The sequence below is a fragment of the Vombatus ursinus genome, unplaced genomic scaffold (assembly GCF_900497805.2).
Source record: "Vombatus ursinus unplaced genomic scaffold, bare-nosed wombat genome assembly UNPS02014848.1, whole genome shotgun sequence".
In the NCBI taxonomy this organism is placed as follows: Eukaryota; Metazoa; Chordata; class Mammalia; order Diprotodontia; family Vombatidae; genus Vombatus; species Vombatus ursinus.
Window position 1 is genome coordinate 1,094,362 of NW_020954626.1, and position 20,308 is coordinate 1,114,669.

General features: G+C 37.8%; 1 protein-coding gene across 4 annotated transcripts in view; it reads right to left on the reverse strand.

Annotated features, from left to right (window-relative positions):
* ATP8B4 (ATPase phospholipid transporting 8B4 (putative)) overlaps window positions 1-20,308 on the reverse strand; it is a 327,254-nt gene that overhangs the window by 76,356 nt on the left and 230,590 nt on the right. For all 4 annotated transcript variants that reach the window (XM_027840872.1, XM_027840874.1, XM_027840871.1 and 1 more), the window contains 4 exons: window positions 19,852-19,895; window positions 17,873-18,038; window positions 5,131-5,319; window positions 2,107-2,222 (listed from right to left, as the gene is read on the reverse strand). In XM_027840872.1, the coding sequence (XP_027696673.1) occupies window positions 2,107-2,222; window positions 5,131-5,319; window positions 17,873-18,038; window positions 19,852-19,895 (515 nt within the window). The remainder of the gene's footprint in view (window positions 1-2,106; window positions 2,223-5,130; window positions 5,320-17,872; window positions 18,039-19,851; window positions 19,896-20,308) is intronic.

A 20,308-nucleotide genomic window follows, 5' to 3' on the forward strand; every position in this document is an offset into this window, starting at 1 on the left:
GAAGGAAGGAAGGAAGGAAGGAAGGAAGGAAGGAAGGAAGGAAGGAAGGAAGGAAGGAAGGAAGGAAGGAAGGAAGGAAGGAAGGGAGGGAGGAAGGAAGGGGAAAAAAACATTTGAATTGGTAGAGTAAAACATAGCCTTAACAGTTCTTTCTCACACAAATACCAAGATCATCCAAGAGTCCTTGACAAATGCAAACATAGAAATAACTTTCTTCTTTGACTCTTTGTTAGCATCAAATGAGTCATAAAACACAGAGACATACATTCTCTAAAGTGCTCATCTTTGTCACAGAGAATGTATTACATAACATTTAAAGGGAAGAAAGGTTCCCTATAGATTGGTGATGTCTTCCAGGTATGCCTATTGTCAGGTGATATTATTCTGATAGCATCAAGTAGTGGATTTCTTCAATGAGATCCATGATTATGCCTAGCAATCTACAAAGGAAAAATGAAATAGATAAAAATTCCTATTGTCCATATCGTAAAATTGGAATAGATATTGCATACAGATAATGGGGTGGGTCCAGAATTGAAAGGGAAGAAAGGTGGATTGGATTGCATTTGGGAAATCATGTTGTGTTTTTAATGATCCTAAGTTGCTCCCCAGTGCAAAAATATATTATTTAAATACAAATGTTCTCCCAGAATTCTCTAAGATTGTAAGTCTTGGAATACCACAGTATTTTAGAAATTATAGTTGCAAGTGACCCGGAAGGCAATGGAGCAATGCATGGTAGGTACAAAGTAGTACCATATTTCCAACTTTGAGTTATGTTCAAAAATTGGCATATGAGATATCATTAAGCAAATGTGTGATCAAAAAAGAAGATGGGTCATGTCAAAGCTAATAAGATGGACAACTTGAGTGTTCTACTGATATGCCGGAAGTTTACAAAGACCTAAAGGGAAGCTCCAATCCCATCCAATCCCACAAGCATTCATTAAGCCCTATGATGTGCAGGGCCGTATAAGGCAATATATAAGGCAAGAAGAAGAAAAATACAAAATGAAAACCAGTATGTTCCCAACACACTGAGTGGATTCTTTGTAGAAGACCTATGGAAGATCATGGTCTAGAATGACATTCCTAAATGAGCAGGGTTAGATAGATTATATGATTTGCATCCAAGGAGAGAATATCCACAGAAATGAGATCGTGGATCTATGGAAGTGATGAAGTATAAATGGGTTCATCCATTGAGAGCGAGCCTCCCTGAAGCTCCCAGCAGAGTGATGAGCTCTGCAAGGTATTTTGCAGGCAACAATCTGGCACACAGATGACCTCACATGTGTGCATATTTCATCACATAATTTACATGTGTCTCTATGTGACTATAAAAGGATCTGATATTTAATCAGTATAGAAAACTTCCATTATAAGAATTCTTTTCACCAATGCAGGTCACAACTTAACTATGATAGAGATCTAGCAAATGTCAGAGATGGGATCTGAGTCAGGTCTGACTGTCTTACTGGGCCTGACCAGTGGTAGAGCCTTCCAAGCTCTTATTGGTCTGATCAGCCACAGTCGGACACACTGGACCTTGACTCCAACATAGTGATATCATTTTGGTCCACTTCAAGAACAAAGAACAGCAACCAACCAACCAACCATCTTACTAGCTCCAAACCCAGCAATACTGTGTGTTTAGATATATATAGACATATGGACATATGTAGACATACACGCACATAGACACAGATGCATATAGATATATACACGTATGTCTATATACATGGATATGCCATGTATTATAGATTACATATTGTGCATTACATATATGTGTAGGTATGTCGGTTGGCCACTAAGTGATGAAATTTTGGGCCCTGGTAATGGATGATAGATAGATATAGAGATCAAGATATGAGAGAGAGAGATAATAGATAACATAGCACAATAGACAGAGTGCTGGGCTTAGGACCCATAATACTTGGCTCAAACCCTACCTCTGACACTTATCTCTGGTTCAGTAACCCAACCCCTATATGCCTCAGCCAGTTCCCCAAGACAGATCTACTAAGTCACAGATAAAAGTGAGCCACACCCATAAAGCATGGGAAAATTCTCTTCCTTACTGGACTGAAGACATAAGGCACTTACACTGAGATGATCTGATGTCAGTGTCATAAGTTCTTCATTGGAAGGATGCAGTTTTTCAAACAGAATGGTGTCTGCTCCTTTACAATATAGCTTTATCTGTCCTTCTGGGTTTTGAACTAAAAAGAAAACGTTTGAAACACTGTATTATGATAGAGTAATGTTAACTCAATCAGACCTTACCAAGGCTGACTGTAGGCCCTGATAAAGAGGCATTATATTTGATACTAGTAAGGAACCATTTCCCCTGACTTGGTGTTCCAGGATGCACAATCATAGAGCAGTGCTGAGAGATGACTAATCTAGTCAGAAAGACCCAGGTTCAAGTCTTGCCTCTATTGCATAACTACTGCATAACCTCTGGAAAAATCATTTAACCTTTCCCCCCTAAACACTCTTAAATGATAAGTTGCAGGGCAGGTATTTATATTGGTGAAGGGAGTTTCTTCACAGGGAGTTTCCTATCCAGGTGAAACCACGAACATAATTACAAGAAACCATTTAGCATTGAGACCTGAAGTTTTTGCATACTGATCCCATCAGCCAGAAATTATCCTTCTGATCTGATCTAGAGTATCACATACCACTGATCAATGTCTAAGGACACTTCAGTCCTAAACCATAAATATATCAGCCAAATTTAGCCTAGATATTTTTGCCTGGTAGTAACCCCTTTTTTCTAGACTCAAGAATGAGTATCTACTGATGATACACAAGACTTTTCCCTACCTAGCACGCCTAAATAAGTTACATGCTTGTCTGTGTAAAATCTTTAGTCTTGGTTGCAAATTTGAGCTCAGCAATATGTGCCTGACTCCCTTGTATATATAATACCATATACATAGGCTAAAATAAAGCTGCTATTCTTACTAGTCAAAAGACACAAACACGCCTAACCCCAGGTCACCTAGCCTAGTGCTGATCCAGGTGGCTTGGTGATCGACAGATACATGTTGATTTAAATATGCATTGATATCACAAAAGAGAAAATTGATAGGTATAACTATAGCCCAACATAGGCAAAAATATAGATTGTTGATGTCCCATATCAACAATTGATAAGAACAGGAGTAGGGTAAGGGGTAGGAAGTCTTATCCCAGAATAGACTATCCTAGTCACTGTTGGCAATAAAATTATAGCTTTTTTATTCGTGTACAACTCTTTGTGATCCTATTTGGGGTTTTCTTGGCAAAGATATTGAAGTGGTTTACCATTTCCTCCTCCAACTCAGTTTACAGATGAAGAAACTGAGGCCAACAGGGTTAAGTGACTTGGCCAGGGTCACATAGCTACTAAGTGTCTGAGGCCAGATTTGCCTTTACAAAGATGAGTCCTCCTGACTCCACTTGTGCCACTTAGTTGCCAAAATTACACAGCATTAATTTAAAGAATTAGTTGACCTAAATTCTTATTGCAGTTTTCAAAGGAACTCAAGTGATTTCTATGCTTTCATTTCATATCAAGATATTACTCAGAAAGACCAAGGGATAGCTAGAATTCTAAAGTTGTCTCCCTTCTTCCTAGTTTGTCCTTGTGTTATGAAACAGACATCATTTTTCCCTGGTAGGGATCCTTCTTAAAATTCCTCCTGACACAAAACAATACTCAAAAAATTGTTCATTTAATGTATGGGAGAACATTACTTTTCCTCATGTGGAATATATTAAGACGAACATCAGATGTTTGTGGTTGGACTGCAATTTCTCCAGACAGCAATATGTCAAATGACACAAGGTGCCCATCTTAGGCGAGGGCCAGAAGTATCCCTGCATAGTTAAGGTGTTGTCAACACCCCCAAATCAATGAGAAGCCACTACTAAGCCAAGGCAGTATCAGTAACACTTCCTGGGATACTGTAAAGAAAAGACAGCTTACCTTGATTAAAAACCGTAAACACAATCGCTCAAAAGATATGTGATGATGACATACAATTGTGGCAATGGAAAAACCTGCAACATGTTGTCCACAAAAGATGAACATTCTCAGACTTCTCTTTCTATGTACTTTTACCTGCTGAGAATAATCTCCAAGGGCCAGTACCTGATGATCAAACTCAACATTTGCACCTACGTGTATATTCCATATGCCATCCATAGAAATGGATTCTGTTGTACTTTTATTATTATTATTATTATTATTATTATTATTTTCATGTATTTGTTTTTTATTTTATTATATTTATAGGTCATGAGCAAATACCAAAATGACAGGTCCTCCAACTGCTAAAGCCTTTTCTTCCTGCCCATAAATTACTGTGTCCTTATTTTGTATTCACTTATCTGTTCTCCAGTCTTTCTTCTAAATAAAATAAAAGCACCTTGAGGAAAGAGACTGTTTTAATTTTATCTTTGTATCTCTAGCTCTTAGCACAGTGCCTGTCCCATGTTGTTGTTTCCATTGTGTTTGACTCATTATGACCCCATCTGGGGTTTTCTTGACAAAGATACTAGAGTGGTTTGCCATTTCCTTCTCCAGCTCATTTTATGGAGAGAGGAACTGAGGCAAACAGGGTTAAGTGACTTGGCCAGGGTCACACAACTACTAAGTGTTTGAGGCCAGATTTTAACTCAGGAAGATGAGTCTTTCTGATTTCAGGCCCAGTACTGTGCCACCTCACTGTCCAGGCCTGTCGCATTGTGGGTACTTAATAAATGCTTTTGAATGAATGAATTGGCTTATCATCATTAGTAATAATAACAATAATAATAATAGCTAACATACAGCACTTCAAGATCGGCAAAGTACATGTTATCTCATTTGATCCTCTCAACAACCTTATGAGGTAGATGCTATTTTTATTCCCACTTTACAGAAGAAGAAACTGAGGCATTACGAAGTTAAGTGACTTGCCCAGGGTTACACAACTACTAAGTGTCTAAGACCAGATCTGCATTCAGGTCTTGCTGACTCCAAATCCCATGCTCCATTCACTGCAATAAAATTAATGGTAGTAAATTAAGTATAACTTTATATGTCAATGTCCTGCAAACAAAAGATGTTTTTTAAAAAGCAAAGATATGTGATACCTATCACAGACATCCTTTTTCTGATATTGTTAAAATCCAAAAAGGCAAGCAGCTGGTAAGTAACAACTTTTCCCATTTCTTCTATTGTGATGGTTTCTGGAGTTCTAGACTTAAAAACAAATCCAAAATTTCTTGCTGCTGTTACTAGAGCTCCTTCATCGGGTGACTGAACTTGATAAATTAATTTTCCTAAAATAAAACAACAGAAGACACAGTAAATATCATAGTCTTGGAGCAGAAGTTAAGATTTCACACTGGACTCAAAAAAATATTCCAGAAAGCCTTACATCTTAGAAGATTGGAAGGTTTAAGAACAAGGAGTTCAAGGGGAACTCTGAACTCATCTGTTTAGAGAAGTAACATGAAGAAGTGGATAGAGCAATGGACTTGGATTCAAGAAGACAGGTTCAAATCAGATACTAGCTGTGTGTCTATGGAGAATTCACTTAATTTCTCTGAATCTCAGTTTCCTCATCTGTAAATGGGGCTAATAATAATACCTACTTTATAGGGTTGTTAGAAAAATCAAATGGGATAATCTATGGGAAACACTTTGTAAACCTCAAAGCCTCATGTAAATGACAGCTATATTCTACTTCGCTGGCTTTCTTGAATCTCAAATGAGAAAAAAAACAATAAAAAAAATTGAAAATAAATAAAAAGTTTCCCTCAAACAAGTATGTTTTGCATATGAAAGTTTTCCCACCAGGCTCTTTCAGTTACTTCTATCTCTAGCCACTGATTTGTCTCCTCTTTCCCCCATAATACCTCCTTCAGCAACAAGTCTATCAGCTTTTCCCAGTCTCTTTTCACAATGTGAGGGGCCTTGGATCTGGACCCTGGAGACCCTAATCTTCTAGCTCCCACTTGTTATTAAAAATGTAGATATTTTCCAAATCTATCTTTACTTTTTTGAACTTCTTCCACTAGTTAAGGAAAGAACATTCCTACTTTTGTGTCTTATCAATAGCTTCCTTCATCATTTTCTATAATCTATGGAGGGCTTCCTCACACAGATTTCTAGTAACCTTTCTCAGATCCAGGAGTTGGAGAATTTGGCTAATGAGTTTTCAAATTGGAATTTTTCTTTTTCCATTTCACTTCTCTGGTACCTGGAATTCAAGCTTATAGGTAGCAAAAATGGAATTCAAATCCAGGTCCTCTGATTCATGAATTTTATATAGATGTCAGTCAAGTTCTTAGTATTTCTTTCTCAAAAAAAATCAATGATGGTGGTGGTGGTGGTGGTGGTGGTGGTAATGGTGATAAGCAGCAGCATTTGGTATTGCATTTATTTTCATGAAAGTATAGAATCTGGTCTTTATTTCATATAATTGAATCTTTAAAGAAGAAAAACTCATCAATTTATTTTATCCTTTAAGACATCTTTGTATATCAGCTTACCAATCTACAAAATGGGGATAATAATAGCATCTACTCCCCAGGTTGTTGTGAGGATCAAATGAGATAAAAAATGCAAAGTGCTTGACCAATAAGGTAGGATTCTAAGGTAGAATTTACACTCAGGCCTTCCTGACTCCAAATTCAACAACGTATGCACTCTGCTTCCTATTGGCCTCCATGTCAAATTTCAATGACAGATTTTAGGTTAGAGGCAGGAGTGATAAATTCTTCAACATCGATTTTTCATCAATAGTCTATGGCCGATTCAGAACATAACTGTCCTTATTTTATGTCTCTTGGTTCCCATCTTTGCCAGAGAATGGAAAGGAAAGTGAAAGTACATTAACATGGCCTTCTCCATTCTTAGATGAGTTGCCTTTATGACATTCAAGCAGTACCCTGGATTTGCTTGCTTCCCAAGTACTACCCTGTGGACAGAAGATAATGACCAATAAGAAGGAAGTAGGAAGAATTCATTTTCTACATTTAAAGATCTATCATCGAGAGAGCAAGATAAAAGGCAGTCTGGCATAATAAATGGAGAGCTGACCTTGAAGCCTGACTGTATAACAACTTGGGGCAAGTCACTTAATCTCTCAGTGCTCTAGAAAGCTCTCTAAGACTCAAGTTGTAGAGAAGGTGATAGCCTACATTGATAGAAAGAAATTTCCTCATGAACAGAATCACAGATAGAGTTCCTATTCCTTTCCTAAAAGGGTGAGACTTCTAGAGAAATTCACTCAGATGATCATTCAGGTTTTATTCAAAAAATATTTTGTAAGCCCCAACAAGGCACTATGCTGTGAACTGTGCACAACACAAAGAGGATTAAAACATAAAATTGTTGACTAAATAATCACAGAATTCAGTTGGAAGCAATTTGAGACAGACGAAATGGAGCACTGGTCTCTGGAGTTGGAGGACTTGGGTTCAACTCCTGCCTTTCATGCTTAGTGCTTGTGTGACCTTGGAAAAGTCACAACCTTCCTGGGCCTCCGTCTCCACCTCAATAAAATGAAGGAGTTGGATCATATCACCTCAGAGGTCCCTCTGACTCCAGATGTATGAGCCAGTGACCTCTGATCCTATATCACCAGGACTTGAGTGGTCCTCCCCCTACAAACAGCCAGCAAACTCAGCCTCTCCCTGGAGACCTTTATTGAGGGGGTACCCTACTACTTCCCAAAACAGCTCGTTACACTTACAAACTCAATTTGTTCAGAAGTTTCCTTCTTACAGAGAGTTTCTCTGCCGTTAATACCACTGCCTCCCTGAGTCAAAACAGCAAATCTAGTCTCTTTCTCATATGATAGTCTGTCAGATACTTGAAGACCACTATCCTCTTCCTCCTCCTCCAACTTTCTCTTCCCAGGATAAATATCCCCAGTTCCTTCAACAGATCCTCTTATGACATGTGCTCCATGAAATAGTCACAATCCAGGATGCCTTCCTCTGAATGCACTTTGCAAAACATGGTGCCCAGGCCTGAACGCAGAAATCCAGATGTGGCTGAACAAATATAATGTGAACTACTCAATGGCAAAACTTGATTTGTTCTAATCTTTTATATCTCCAGTCCATAGGATAGTGTTTTGCACAGAGAAGACACATTATCAGTTCTGGTTTAATTGAATCAATGAAGGAAAAATCGTTTAATAAGTATTTGCTATTTTTTTTATTGAGTATTACTATTTTTTTTCACCATTACTATTTATTTACTATGTTTTACTATTTGCTGCAAGCACTCTATTATGTGCCTGGTATGTAGTAATGTACATGAATACAAAAACAAAGAGGTCTCTGCCCTCAAAAGTCTTACAGTTAAATATGGAAAGAAAGCATTTGCAAAGCAATGATAATCAGGGAGTATGCACTGGAACTGAAAATATGGCTGGGACTAAGGTTGTGAGACAGGAATGAAGAAGAAAACAATGGAGGAAGACATCTGAGTAATGTGAGATAAGGAGAAGGTGAAAATGGAACAGTCTAAGTGAATAGCTTCAATTTTTTCAATGGAATATGAAGCAAGTTTGTCAATTGAGATGAGGGCCTGGAAGAAGAGATGGAAAGATTTGGAATAGCGACTGTGCTAAACAGGATAGTGATTCTACTAGGGAGGCGTAAAAGGACTTTCTTCTTTCAGAGATGTAACATAAATTTGTAGTGAACCCAGTCAACATAGTTTTGCCAGTTCTGCTGAGCAGCATGTGAACAGGAATGAAGACAGCGGATGGTGGGAATAGTCCAAGGCTGAGACTTGGCAGAAGGATAAGAGGGTGAGAGGCTAAAGTGGAGAGGGCAGTGTATAATTGAACTACTTCACCAAGAGATTGAGGAAGGGAAAAAAAGAAAGTGTGGTCAGTGAAGGGTAATAGTCCAAGAAAGAAGGCAGCTAACTGGCTCAGTGGTTAGAATTCTGGACCTGGAGTCAAGAAGAAATTTGAATACTAACTGAGTAACTAGCTGTGTGACCATGGCCAAGTGACTTAGTCACTGTTTGCTACAGTTCCCTCATCTATAAAATGGGGATAATAATATCACTTACCTGATAGGGTTGTTGTAATGATAACGTGAGATAATATTTGTAATGTTCTTGGCAAATCTCAAAGCACTATATAAATACTAACCAGTGTTATTTTTAAAGAATAGAGAGGTAGAAGGATTGGCGGTCATGATGAAGATGAAAAGTAGGGCTAGGGGTAATAAAGGCAGAGTGAAAGATGTTATGATAAAAGATAATGATCAGATAAAGTAACTTCAGAGTTCATGACCATGGAAATGGAACACTTGTGGGTGATGGGAAGATGAGAAAATGGTCTGGATGAAAGTAGGGTGTGGGGAAAGAAAGAAATATCTCATACTTCAATCTGGTTCAACCTATCCCCTCAAGCCAAATTGATAGCTGACCAATAGAGCTTAGAGTTCACCTGCCTATATTTAAGATACTCTAATAATAATAATAATAATAATAATGATATCCTTAGGCAAATACTCAAATAGAATTGAGATCTCATAAATTTGGAAGTTCTCTCCAATGACACAAGCAGCTCATAACCCACCAATGACCATCTATCTTATTTGACTCTTATCATGTGCTCCAATAAGTTCATCACACAAGGTCTAATCAATGTGCAGAGGCCTTCCTCACTTCTGCTCCTGACATTTTAAGGCCACTACTGTAACAATCTGGCTGACTGCCCACCTATCATCCTTCACTCCTGCCACATGACCAACCCACTTCTCTTCCTATTATACAATTCTTTATTGATATCTTTTACTCCTCTTATTCTCTGGAGTTCCTCCTTGATTACATGTTTCAGAAAGCTGTCACCTACCAGACACCTCTCCATTGCCCTCTATGTGATATTCATTTTTAATTGTTTTCTTGTCATATAGTAATACCAGTAGAATGATGGGCCTTAAAAAATTGGGCCTTTGCTTTCATGGGAAGTTTGGGGTTAGTTAGTTATAAAGGAGATTTGCAATTTCCAAGAGACCTGCTCTCCTCCTACTGTTTAACTCTAGGCCCAGATCACGTCCATCAGTACTGCCTGTCTCATATACACATACTGATGGACAAGTTCTTTACGGTGTTCAGTCAAGTGTATGTCATAATCTGGGCAAAAGACATTCTTCATCCACTGGTCTTCTCGGTGTGCCAAAATCTTCTGAGTGATTATAGATCTCCTCCAGGAGGCTCAGCATCGCCCTGGAGCTTGATGAAATCAATATCATGTTATTTTCAAATAGAAGCATCTGGAGGACTTCACCATCAATGGGGAATTCCTCTTTGACCTGGAATCTTTGCAGGATCTCCTCCACCTGAATGGCAAATACCTTTGGGGAGCATACGTCTCCCTGTTTCATGCTTTGCCTGATGTTTATGATCAGAGAGTTATTGAATAATGTTATTTCTATTATATCTTCAAAGGAATCTTGAATAATTTTGATGTATGCTTCAGAGGCATCTTGTTGTAAGAGAGACTATGAGGCAGTCAAATCAAATGCTTTATTTCAATCAATAAACAACAGGCCCAGTGAGATCTTATATTCTCTAGATAGTTCAATTATTTATGAAATGGTAAAAAAAAATGTAATCTATTGCTGAATATCATTTGTGAAAGCCTTCTTATTCCCTGCTAATACTCTCATCAAGGCTGTCCTCAATATGTGTATAGTTGACTCTCCTAAGGATTTTGTATAGAGGGGAAAGGGAGCACACAGGCTAGTAATTATTGATGTTGTCTCATTCACTTTTTTTAGTATTAATAAGTTCTAAGGGTTTTTTCCCCATACTTTTAGCATCTTATGCTCCTTCAATGCCTTCATGATTATGTTACTTCTAGCATGGACATCCTGTTCATACTGGACTCATTCTATTTCCCCATCCTCCTATCTTCCAAATTTCCTTATGACTATTGAAGGCATCACTATTTTTCCAGTTATCCAGGATCACAGCCTTGGTATCATTCTCAGCTCTTTACTATCACTCAACCCTTCCTCCCCACCTCCAGCGCCTGCCCAGCCAATCTGTTGTCAAGTACTGTCAGTTTGACCTTCATCTCTTACACACACCACCTTCTCTCCTCTGACACTACCACCACTCTGGTGCAGACCCTCATTATCTCATGACCGGACTACTTCAATAGTCTGCTGGGGGGGGGGGGGTCTGTCTGCCTCAAATCTCTTCCCACTCCAGTCCTTCCTCCATTCAGTTACGAAAGTGATTTTCCTGAAGTTCAGTCTAACCATGTCAACCCCTACTCAATAAAATCCAGCAGCTCCCTATCATCTCCAGGATCAAATACAAAAATTCTCTGTTTGGTGTTCAAAACTTTTCAAAACCTGGCTTCTCCTTACTTTTCCAGTCTTCTTACACCTTATACCACCTGCAACCACCCCACTCCACTCACACACATACCCTTTGATCCAGTGACACTGATCTCCTGACTGTTCCTCGAACAAAACACTCCATCTCTGGGCTCTGGACATTTTCTCTAGCTATTTCCCATGCCTGGAATTCTCTCCCTCTTCATTTCTGTCTCTTGGCTTCCCTGGCTTCCTTTAAGCCCCAGCTAAAATCTCAACTTCTTCAGGAAGTCTTTCCCAATATCTTCATTCTGTTAATTAATTCCTATTTCTCCTGCATACGGTTGGTATATTTGTATATGTATTTGTTTGTATGTTGTCTCACCCATTAGATTGTGAGTTCTTTGAGGTCAGTCACTATCTTTTGCCTTTCTTTCTATTCCTAGAGCTCATCATGGTGCCTTGCACATAGTAAGTGTTTAGTGCTTACTGAGTGACTACAGACTTGGTCCAACGTGGCTACTTTTTCCATCTATGTTCTCTTCAATGACATTTTTACTTCTTCTGTAAGCACCTTGGGACTACGATGTTACAGACCAAGTGGTGGTTCTACTGTCTTTGATGAAGGAAATATTTAATTATAATGAATTTTGCAAATATTTTCCATTTTTCTTTTGTTCGTTTCTCCCTTGCATCTTCAACCTTGAATGCTTTTAGAATGACTGTCCTTTGTTGATCGTCTTCTTAAACTAAACACATCTAGTTTTACCCTCTGCTAATTCTCTCTGCTTTGTGACATGATACTGTTCATGAATTTATAAATGAGTTTATATTCTAACACAGTGTTGTCTTTGGCAATAATCTCTCTCTGATAAGTGAGATGGCTGACTAAGGCACTTTCTGGACTCTTTTGATCTCTTTGTTGAAGCAATTAATTTACATTAGTTAAAATTTTGGGTAAAATTATTCTAGTTGGTGTTGACATCATTTCTGTTATCCATTTTCTGTTTTTCATTTTCAATTTTTTAAATAGTACAGGGCCAAATTATTTCAATTATGATTCATATCTTTTTCTCATTATTCTGTCTTCTTGCTTTTTAATAATTCTGACATTAACTTTGTTGAGTTGGTGTCCGATTATACACAGATAGATTACTCAAGGATAACTTCTACATCAAAAACAAGTATTTTCCTTTCTGTTAAAAAAAAACTTATTTCACTCTTTACCGTGTTATTTGGTGTTAACCATGTCTAGCACCTACCAATTATTTCCCCAAAAGAAGCCTTCATAGGATAAGACTTCAATGTAACTTAGAATTCTTTGACCTCTCTCATTTCTTCATCCTGAACCAGGTTTTTCTACATCTTTTTCTCCATCTTTATTTTTTTCCACCTTTGTGTTGAACTCATCAATTATCAGAGTGAATCCTCACTAAATCTGGAGGGTCTTGATTTGTTCTTCAAAAAATTCCTCTATCACTTTTTCCTCAACAGCCAATGTTGGCACATAAGCTTCAATTACTGTCATGATGGTTTTTTTCACAAATACTTACCATTTGCTGGAATATATGATGACCCAAAACAAATGTCCCATGAAATAATCTTTCTTGTTGCCTTTGGATGTATGATCAAACTCACTAACTGCCTACTTTGCTTCTCCACGGAGTTCCTGTGAACACCCTTCCATTTAGCTGCAACTTCCTTCTTTTCTTCTGGCTCTGTTTATGCCAAGAATGCCAAGATGGGTGTAATTCAAGTCCTCCAGAAACATGTCTACTCCTTGGGCAAGGATCTCACATTTAGAGAAGCAATAGTCAAATCAAAGTTTATTAATGGTCTAAAAACTGTGACAGCACCCTTCTGTCTCTTCCCTCGTGCTGCTACTTAGCACCGCAAATACAAAGAGTGTCCACGGAAAACTGAAGCCATTTTAATTTTTCTCCATTTCATGGATTGCCATGATCAAAAAAATTCACCAGGTGGCCAGCCTACTGGTAATGTGACTGTGACAGTGAGCTTGGTCCTCAGAAAACAGACCCAGTCTATTGCCACAGCCATAGTCAAAGCCTTTTCAGCATGGTAGAACCTTCCAAAGCTTGTACTCTGCACGGAGAGACTTCAAGAACCCGGAGCAATAAGTCATAGGATTAGAACTTCATGGATGATCCTAAAATAAAGTTACTTTCTTTGGCTGACATACCACACTGTTGCCTTGTAGTAAGTGTGAAGTTCACTAATTTCCTCAGATCGTTTTCTCCAGAAGAACTGTTTAGCCATATACTTCTCCTATCTTATATTCATGAAGACAGTGACAATTAAACCAAGTATAGAACTTCACATATATCTTTTTTATATTTCACCTTATTCTAATATTTTGATATCTTTTTAGATCCAGACTCTATCACTCAACATAATAAGAGCTAATATTTACATGGTACTTCAAGGTTTGCAAAGCTCTCTACATGTTACCTCATTTGATCCTCACGACAACCCTGGGAGACAGATACTTTTATTATCCTCATTTTATAGTTGAGGAAACTGAGGCAGAGAGTGCTTGAGTGACTTGCCCAGCATCATAGAGCTAGTTAAGTGTCTGAGGTCAAACTCAGATTCAAACTCAAATTCAAACTCAGGTCTTCCTGACTCCCCATCCAGTGCTCTATCCACTATCCAGGTCGCCTCACACCAACATGTCAGCTATTCCTCCCATCTTTACATCACTTGTAAATTTGACAATTCTCTGTTAAACCAGAATAATGCAACCAACTTTTAAAAGCTTTGTGCCTATATGGGGCTTTTCTTCCAAAGAGCACAAAGGTACATCACATAGGTGATGTTATTTATGAGCTAAAAAGAAGCAGATATGATTATTCCCATTTCAGTCTTATTTGGACCCATCTTCATTTAAAGGTGTTTTTACCACCATTTTAGATTAAGAAAATACAATACAGCTAGATGGATTTAAGTTATATGTCCAAGGTCATGTAATTAGCATTGTAAGGCTCAAATGAGATTTTTTTTTGTTCATCCTCATGCTCAATATAATTAGCTTATTTTTAAAACTAACTGTAAAGATCATGGTTTGTATAATTCATAGGATATCTCTGCATGTTTCTTATCACGTACATGTGTCAACATACACATATAGCAAATGCTGAGATATTTACTCTTTGGCCCTTCCCTTTCACATTTGAGTAAGAGTCCTTCCCACCAGGATTTTATATATTGAGGAGATAACTACAGATAACTGCAACCATAAGGGCATACGCTGCTATATAGGTGAGTCTCTGAACAAGACGAAGTCTTCCAATATGCTGAACAGATTGGTCTAGAGATGATTTACTGGCAAGCATAAACAAGAAGGGTGGAGCATGAAGAGATTTGGAAGGAATATGATCTGTGTTAATAAAAGATATCCATTTCAATGACATCAAGATCCCTCCAATGTATCCACATGAAGTGTATAGGCCAGAATGTTGATCTATCTTTTTCAATTAAATCCAACAATAAAAGCTTCTCAAGAAGCTAACTCGTAATCTGACCTCAGGCACTTAGGCCTTTAGGATTTGATAAGCCAAAGACAAGGATAAAAATCTATTTGAAAGCCTTTTGATATTACTGCATTAAAAATAGCACATGGCACACCACATTATTATTATAAAGACCTAGGAATACCATAAATAAAAAGCATATGAATCTCAGACATTTACTTTAAACCTTAATCCTTTAGGATTTGATAAGTGAACAACAGGGATAAAGTCTATTTTCAAGGATTTTGAAATCACTGCATTAAAAACATACAGTATACTGTAGAATTATTACAAAGGTTTGTAGTTCAGTTGTTTCAGTCATGTCTGACTTTTTGCAACCCCATTTGGGTATTTCTTGGCAAAGACACTGCGGTCGTTTCTTATTTCTTTCTCCAGGTCTAGACTTGAGCGTGAATTGGATCTAAGTGAGACAGAATTGCACAAAGTCATCAACCTCCCTCTCCCTTCAAAGAGTCACTGAAGTCCAGTGGCGAGACAAAAGTCAAGACAACTGGCAACGGCCCAGGATGCAGTGGATGACCTTGGCATCTTCAATGTCTGACCATGCTTTAAGCACTCCACAGTGCCTGCTTCATCCTGCCTTCATGTCCATTGGAACAAATTGTTCTCATCTGCCCATTCTGCCAGAATAAGTCTTCACATGTTTGGAGTAGACATCCCCCTAACTCACTGATAGGTTTGTAGGTACCCTCAACCTGGGTTAGCCCATCTGTTGAGACAGTTTTACCAAGGTGTGGCCTCTGCACATGTTATAGTTTCGTGGAACCACAGGTGATAGTTGGATGAAAGGTGGACACCAAAGATGGATGGACAGCCCTAAACAGGGTTTGGCAAGCCCTCACACCAGAGATGCCAGTCTTCCTTGGATACCTTATACAGCCCTGCCCAGGGTCACAGCCAGTAAGTGTCTGAAGCTGGATTTGAACTCAGGAAAATGAGTCTTCCTAACTCTAGGTCCAGCATTCTATTCACCGTGCCGCCTACTTGCCCTTACAAAATCCTAGAAACATCATAAATAAAATGGTTAATGCTACTTTGCTGCTTTTACTTTCTGTCCCCTTTGAGCTCAATTCCATTTCTCAAATATTTGTTAAACACTCTACTATGTGTAATGTAAGAAGTCATATGACAGGGTTGAAAAAAAAAAGCCCATCTCTGAGTCAGGAAATCCTAGATTCAAGTCCTACCTCCTTAACATACTGGCTGTGGGATCCTGAGCAAGTCATTTAACTTCTTACTGTCCCTGGGCAACTCTCTAAGACTACATAGTGACAGCCCCCTATTGGAAGAGAGAGCTCCCTCACCTGCAGTTCCTTCCATCAAAGTAATGTTACAGAACATGATCAATAATGCCAGAAGATGTTCCCTCCACCAATGAAACTAAAAGTTCAGAACCTTGCGCCCCTCCCCCCAACCTCTCTCCCCAAAAGTGTTCAAAACAATATGCAAAGACAAAATGAAATAGTCCTTGTCTCAGGGAGAGGAACAAAAACCACATCAAACAACTCCTTTATCTCACGGAATCTTTTCCCAGTCACATAACCATGTTATTTGGACTTAAGGGGTATGAAATTATTAACTTATGACAAGGAAAGATAAGGCTTCAAGCCTGAATCCAGATATCACATTGTGATGAAGATGAAGGTATATATACAAATAAATACCTTGGTCTAGTCTAAGCAAAGCACATTGAGTATAAAAATACCCAGGAGAAATCTGTGGTTGAATGTGTTAAGGGATTTACTGGTATCCTGACATCAAAACGGAATAGTCAAAACACATTTAGAAGAATTAACCCCTATGTAATGTCAGTGTTAATATAAACTTTTGCAATTACAAAGTAGACTACAACAGATTTGGATGGTATTCTAACAGAAGCCTGTACAATATTAATGAAAAATAGGACCCATAGCCTAGGAAAAATTAACATTTTTTTAATCAAAAAAAAAGAGGAAGTGTATATCCTTAGGCAATATAAAAAGTAAGTCAACAATATTTACAGAAATTCTTTAGATACCATTTCAATGAGCAATAGCAAAGTCACAACAATCAAGAACCACTGGATTTACCAAGTGTGGCTAAAAGTGATTTCCCTCAGGAAGAGCCTATGAAATAGCTAAGATCCAAGAGGAGAATCAAAAGACTTCTTAGAAGCTACATCTGCATGAACTCAGGTCACCATATTTTAACAAATAGGCTCACATAGGTAAAGTAACTCACTCTTGGTTATACGAATATTAAGAGTCAATGCCAAGACTTGTATACAGATCTCACCTGACTCCAAATCTAGCACTCTTTCCAATACATACTGCTAGCTCTGAAAAGGCAAGGATGCAGAAAGTCCAGTTGTCCATATCTCTTCAATCCCAGGCTCCATCCATCTTCATTACCCTTGCTAGTGTTAGCCCTAGTATGACTCAGATCAGTGTTGCTCATGGTTGCCAGTTTGGATTACTCCAGCGTTTCCACCTGCCTTTAGTATGCACAGGAGGAAGTGGAAAATATGTTGACCCTAGAGTCAGGAGTCCTGGATTCAGATATGACCTCTGAAGTTTAATCTTATCCCACATACCAATCAGTTCTCAAATTCTGCTGTTTCTACCTCTATGACAGGAGTTCAAAGGTCAGAAATAGACTATCTGTATAGCACAAGGCTGTAGTTAACTTGAATTTTTAATAAGAAACCTACTTATATTTTAAATTTTTAAATAATTACCTTTCAATTTTTTTTAGAATATGTAGCATTTATACTCCTGATTGTCATTAAAGCTTAATTCTACACAAAGACTTTTGATGTATACATGATACAATTATCATACCTGCACCTAAGAACAAATATGTAAGGAATACAATAGGTAAAGCCATTTTTGTACAAGTATTCTTTTAAATAGTAAAATTACCAAGTCTCTATTTCCTTCGTTAAAAATATCACTTCTAAGGGAAAAGGCTTCCCAGGAGCTTACATTTGGATCACTCACCTTCATTTTTCTCTTCAGGCATCACTGTGTGACAGAGTGCAAGTAGTCTAAAGAACTCATGTACTTTGGGGTCTCCAAGTTTAATGGATTCAATTAGGCTATGATCATAGAACCGAAATCTGCTATCTGCTTGAGGATTGAAAGAGAAATCAACAGACTTTGTTTTCTGAGAGAGAAAGAGAGAGAGAGAGAGAGAGAGAGAGAGAGAGAGAGAGAGAGAGAGAGAATTATTTCCCATCCTCACAGTCAATGAATATGGAATTACTTTCTCTGTTATAGCTATCTCAATTGCTTTACAAGATTCTATGCTGTCAAACATTTAATATTTACTGATTCTCTCATTTCAGATCCATGAGCCAAAACAATGCAGGTCTCCTTGAAGGACCCCTCCCCCCAGTAGAGGGGCTTTTCCTATTATGGGAGAATGCTTGGAGGCTTACAGAACTCTGGTTTAAAACCCTTAGATCCCAAAAATCTGGCTCTAGGGTGTTGTCACTGTTGCTGAAGCTAATAATACCAGTAAATACAGTTGTTGATTGTGAGCTCTGGAGGCAATGACTCTCTTTTGGTTTCATCATGTTCACAGAGCTTAGCACAGCACATAGTAGGCATGCTTAATAAAATGTTTATTGACTGACTTTTTTAAACAAGCTTTCCTCTATTATTGCATTTTATCTTTAAAACATCCCTATGAGTTAAATAATGTGGCCATTATAAGCTCCATCTTGCAAGGGGGGAAACAAAGGAACAGTTGTATTACATGTCTAGAATAAAACAGACCTTTCAGGGGCATGCCCAACATCACAGGACTAGTTAGTAAAACAACTGGATTGGAATGCTTAGTACATCAGTCAATGTTACATGGCTCTAATCCCTGAGAATCTCTGTTGAAAATGTTATTTTCTCTGGCCTGATCCAACTGAATCTACAGAATAGTTGATGTTTCTTCTTCTTCCTTAGTCTGTAAGGTCATGTGTAATCATTCTAAGTTACAGAATTAACTTAGATGCTTTTTTGGTAGAAAAAAATCATAGAAAAGGCCTAGAAGAGCAGTTTCCTACATGCAACCTGCAACAAGAACAACAAAAAGATACAACTAATAAGAGTTTAAAGAGTTATTCGTGACATAGTGAACAGGGAGTTGGCAATTTCCAGAAGTCCAGGATTCAAATTCTGACTGACACAGACTGTCTGTGTGACCCTGGGCATGTCACCTAGCCTCTCATTGTCCCAAGCAATACAATGCAATTAGGCTAAAGAACAGGTACATGTCACCAGGGATCTCCTTTACAAATATCAAATCATTGGTTCAGGGGGAAAAAAAGTTGATTTCATTAATTTTCTACCTCCATGATTGAAAGCAATCTAATAAAAAATTTGAGGGTAAATCTTAGTATTAATAGAAGAGTTTTGTAAGTTACTATCATCTCCACTTATGTTCTTCATTCTTCTTCTCTCACAAATCAAAAATTTGGAATAAAATAAGAAGAAAAAGGAGCATAATTTACCCATTGCAAAAAGACCAAAGAAATAGAAAATGAGATAGTAGTGAAAAGCAATACTAATGGAACAGGTGTGCTTTTTACTGAGTGAAGCAGAACTATGCAAAGATTACAAGGTACATCAATCATAATCAATCCACAGTGCAATGTGGGGTTTTCTTGTCAAAGAACAGGTCTGGGCAGGACAGGTCAGGACAAGGGCCAACTCACTAAATTGTCCTTTCTTCCATCTCTTTATCACAAGGTTGTCATGCTCTAATGTCTTCATGTATACAGAAGGGCAAATATAATAAAGAGTAAATCTGAGATAGCAAAATTACTTATTAAGCATCCATCTGTATTTGGTAATATTCTGTGCACTGCATAAAAAAGCTGAATGCCACATAAGACCTTTAGAATCTTATAACCTAGAAGCAGGAGTTTATCCCCCATGAAACCAAAATTATAACGAATAAAAATATTTGGTCACCTCTATACCTCATTTATTTCTATCTTCCGGCCCAGGTTATCATATATTTCACCTGCAAAATTCAATTTCAAAGATTAAAAATAAGTACAGATTGAAAACATATTCAGATACTTGTCTATAGAAAGTACATTTCTTTAGGGAATTTTTTATTTAAGTTACTAGATCGATCTGTCATAAACAAAACAAAATAAAACCCCACTTTCAACAGGTGTTCATGTATACTCCCAATAAATGTGTAGAGATGCTTTTATGTCTCTTCCTAATCCCATAAATAGCTACATAAACTAACTAGTCTAAAAATGTTGAGTATGTTAATGAAAAATTAAAATACAGCTTATGGTTTTTTCATACACAAGAGTGAGGCAAATACTGGCCAGTTCTGTTTTTATTATATGATTGGTGATGTTGGGAAACATAAAGTGGCTTAACCACATCATCATAAGGACAGTTCTTTGAAATTATGAC